The 3,227-nt window shown below is 51.3% G+C and overlaps 1 protein-coding gene across 1 annotated transcript; it reads left to right on the forward strand.

Moving 5' to 3' along the window:
- Positions 1-890: 890 nt before the first annotated feature.
- Positions 891-2,574, forward strand: LOC136479096 (uncharacterized). The gene is given in 5 exon segments (XM_066477070.1): positions 891-989; positions 1,065-1,357; positions 1,633-2,233; positions 2,235-2,423; positions 2,485-2,574. Coding segments are annotated over 5 exon segments (1,272 nt in total).
- Positions 2,575-3,227: the final 653 nt, after the last annotated feature.

Consider the following 3,227-nt stretch of genomic DNA (forward strand, 5'->3'; position numbering starts at 1 on the left):
TCGGTAAAAAATCATTGTGTCATCATTTGATTCCGAGGTGATTGGTCTTCATTGGTATTCATTCTTGTGATTGATTGGTTCATTCCTCTACTCGGCGGTATAACCATCTTTCTCACTCTCTCTACATTACCGCAAACTAGTTATCAAGCTCTTTAGTGTAGCTAGTTGTGAGAGCTTGTTAGTTTGGTTAGTGTGGCTCTTTAGTTAGCCTTTGAGAGCACACTAACTTAGTGTAGTGACATAGCTATTATGTGGTTAGAAACTATAAAAACTAGAATTGTGGTATGTGGCTTGCATTTTTAGTAGGCTAGCGCAACACTTGCTTCGCCTCATAATTGTCTAACCGGTTTGTTAAGTGTTGTTGTAGAAATTTTTAATAGGCTATTCACCCCCCTCTAGCCATTAGGACCTTTCAGGGGAGGACGGGGCTGCCGACCGCGCTCGTGGCGCCGTCCGTGGCGGGCATGACGCAGCCGATCGTGACCCCACCGATGCAGGTAGAGGTGGTGGCGGTCGTGACAGATGGGTCATAGATGGGCGCAGCCGCAGCATCGCCTGAGGCATTGGCGTGACCCGTGCCATCGGCGGCCCAAGCGACGACGCCCGGCGCGGGCCGAATGGAGGGGGACGCGGCCATGAGGTCCCCAGGAGTCGTGGTGCTGGGAGAGAGGTTGGTGTCCGCAGCGCTGACCCCTTCCGTCGCTAGAGGGGGCGTCCCGACGGGGACGTCACGGCGAGAGGGGTCAGTGGCGCTTGGAGCCGGCAGGGAGTCGTCCCTAGCCCTGACGGTGGGAAGTGGCTCGCCTGCGTGGGGTGAGCCTCTGCTCCATTGGACAGATCCGTAGGATCCGGCGTCGACGCTTTTCACCCTTGACGATGCCGCAGAGAGCATGGAACGGGAGAACCTCGACGTAGGGATCGCGTCCGTGCTTGAGGCCCTGAGCGACGCTACGGGCGCATTGCGCGACATTGTTGTTCTCACTGGCCGGGTATTGTTTGGTCCTGCTTCTTGCCCTTATCTTCCTTTATATACTTTTTATATCCTGGCCATCATTTTTCTGCAGTCCCTTATATCTCGTAGCCAGGAAAAATCTCGGTTCCTTCATCAACAGAAGGAAGCCTGGGACCGCCTCGTCGAGGAGGCGTGGCTACGCGGGGAGGTGACAGCTCAGCTTATTGCCGCCCAGCAGAGGGTGGCTGAGCTGGCTCCCCTCGCCGAGGAGGCGGCCAATCTTCGGTCGCGGGTGGACGAGGCCTGTCGGGATGTCGACGAGGCCGAGAAGGTGTTCGAGGCCCTATCGGCGAGGTCGCGGAAGGATGATGAAAAAGCTACCAAGGTCAGAAAGGAGCAGGATGAGTTGCTCTAGAAGGGCGCCGAAACCCGCCAGTGGATCCTTGACCTTCTGAGCGAGGTTGAGAAGAAAAGGGATCTGAAGCTAGGGGCCGAGGAGAAGCTCGCGGCCCTGGAAAAGAGAGCGAGCCTGGACGGCATGGCGGTCGCTCGGCTGTGCAAGGAGCGGAATGAGCCGCTCCAAACCGTGGAGAGGCTCCCCTCGGAAAGTGGCGCGGCTCGCGAGGAGCACGACCAGGCTTTCCGAGAGCGTTACCAGGCTTTTCCGAGAGCGTGACCAGGCACCGCGTCGGCCTGTCCGTTCCCCAGATCGCCCGCTTCCTCGTGCTCGGCTCCTGGGAGCTCCGCAACTGTGGCGACGTCGTGCCCAAGATCCAGTTCTTCGTGTCCTTGTACGGCTCGTTCGATCAGTTCCTAGTGGTCATCAAGAGGACCCAGACACTTCTTGCCATGAACGTTGATAGGGTGATCAAGCCGAACATCGCCGTGCTTCTCCAGTGTGGCCTAAGTGTTCGAGATATTGCCCAGCTGTGTTCGAGGATCACCTGGCTGCTTACGTTCAGCCCGGAGTGTGTGAAAGAGCTCGTGCTGCGCGCGGAAGAGCTTGGGGTGCCCCGCAGCTCGGGAATGTTCAAGCAAGCGTTGGCTGCTGTAGCCTGTACAACCAAAGAGAACTGTGCTGCCAGGCTTGACTTGTTGAAGAGTACTCTTGGATGCTCCAAGAGTGAAGTTGCCACTGCTGTGTCCAAGAAGCCAAACACTTTAGCAATATCTGACGAAAGTCTTCTCCGCAAGATTCACTTCTTCATCAACGAGGTTGGACTGGATCCACAGTACATTTTGCAAAGGCCTGTCCTCTTCACATACAGCCTAGAGAAGCGACTAGCTAGTGCCCCGACATTGTGTCATGAAGGCCCTGCTGGCAAAGGGATTGCTCAACAGAAATGTGAGCTTTTACACATTGGCTAAAACTGGAGAGGAGACTTTCAGATTGAAGTTTGTCGACCCTCACAAGGACTCTGTTACTGGGCTTGCAGATGCTTATGCCACTGCACATGTTGGCAGAATGGCAGTGTGCCCCATAGTTCAGCTATAACATCTTGAAGTGTTTTAATATTCTCAATACTATTCAGGCAGATGGTAGAATTGCTACCCGTGCTCATTGGGAACTGTCCGTGCTACAGACTGCTTTTGGTTTCTGTAATGGAACTACTGATCTTTAACTGGTCATAGTCCAAGTTCAGGATTTGGTCATCTACGAGGAACTGGTTTGAGCTATTCTTGGTCCTTACTGTTTGAGTGTAGTAGTCACTTCTTTTGTCTAGCACATGGCTGAAGCTTATTCTCAAGTTTTGTTCTTCTGCAGATAGGTCCTTTTTATACTACTTAAGCTACTAGGAAATTGTCATTCTTAGCTTGCTACTAGGAATTTGTTCACTAGTAACCGATACTTCTATGAGGCATTATTTCGTGTTTAGTTGAATTCGTTACTCTCACTTCTTCTGTCGTTCACAACGAGTTACTTCATTGAGGCTTGGCTAGGCTGCGGCCAAAATTACTACAGACAAGGAACTCTCTATAAAACATTAGTGTAAAAAACTGTGTTTTGAGGACCGGTGAAATACTCATACTTTCCATCAAACTTTGTTGTTACCAAAGATATTAGCTCAATCAGCAAAGGTGTTTGCCTGTTTGGCCTCGAGGGAACGAGTTACTAATAGTAATAGGCAGACTAGACCATAGGTAAAGGAGAGGACTTTATATTGGTATATAAATTGTAAACATAATGATATTGCCTAACAGAATTCACCATTTGGTACGACTCATAGGTACATGCAAGAATTAAACTAGAGTGCCTTTAAGAAAAAAAAAATTA

Source organism: Miscanthus floridulus, chromosome 9, assembly GCF_019320115.1.
Source record: "Miscanthus floridulus cultivar M001 chromosome 9, ASM1932011v1, whole genome shotgun sequence".
Taxonomy (NCBI): Eukaryota; Viridiplantae; Streptophyta; class Magnoliopsida; order Poales; family Poaceae; genus Miscanthus; species Miscanthus floridulus.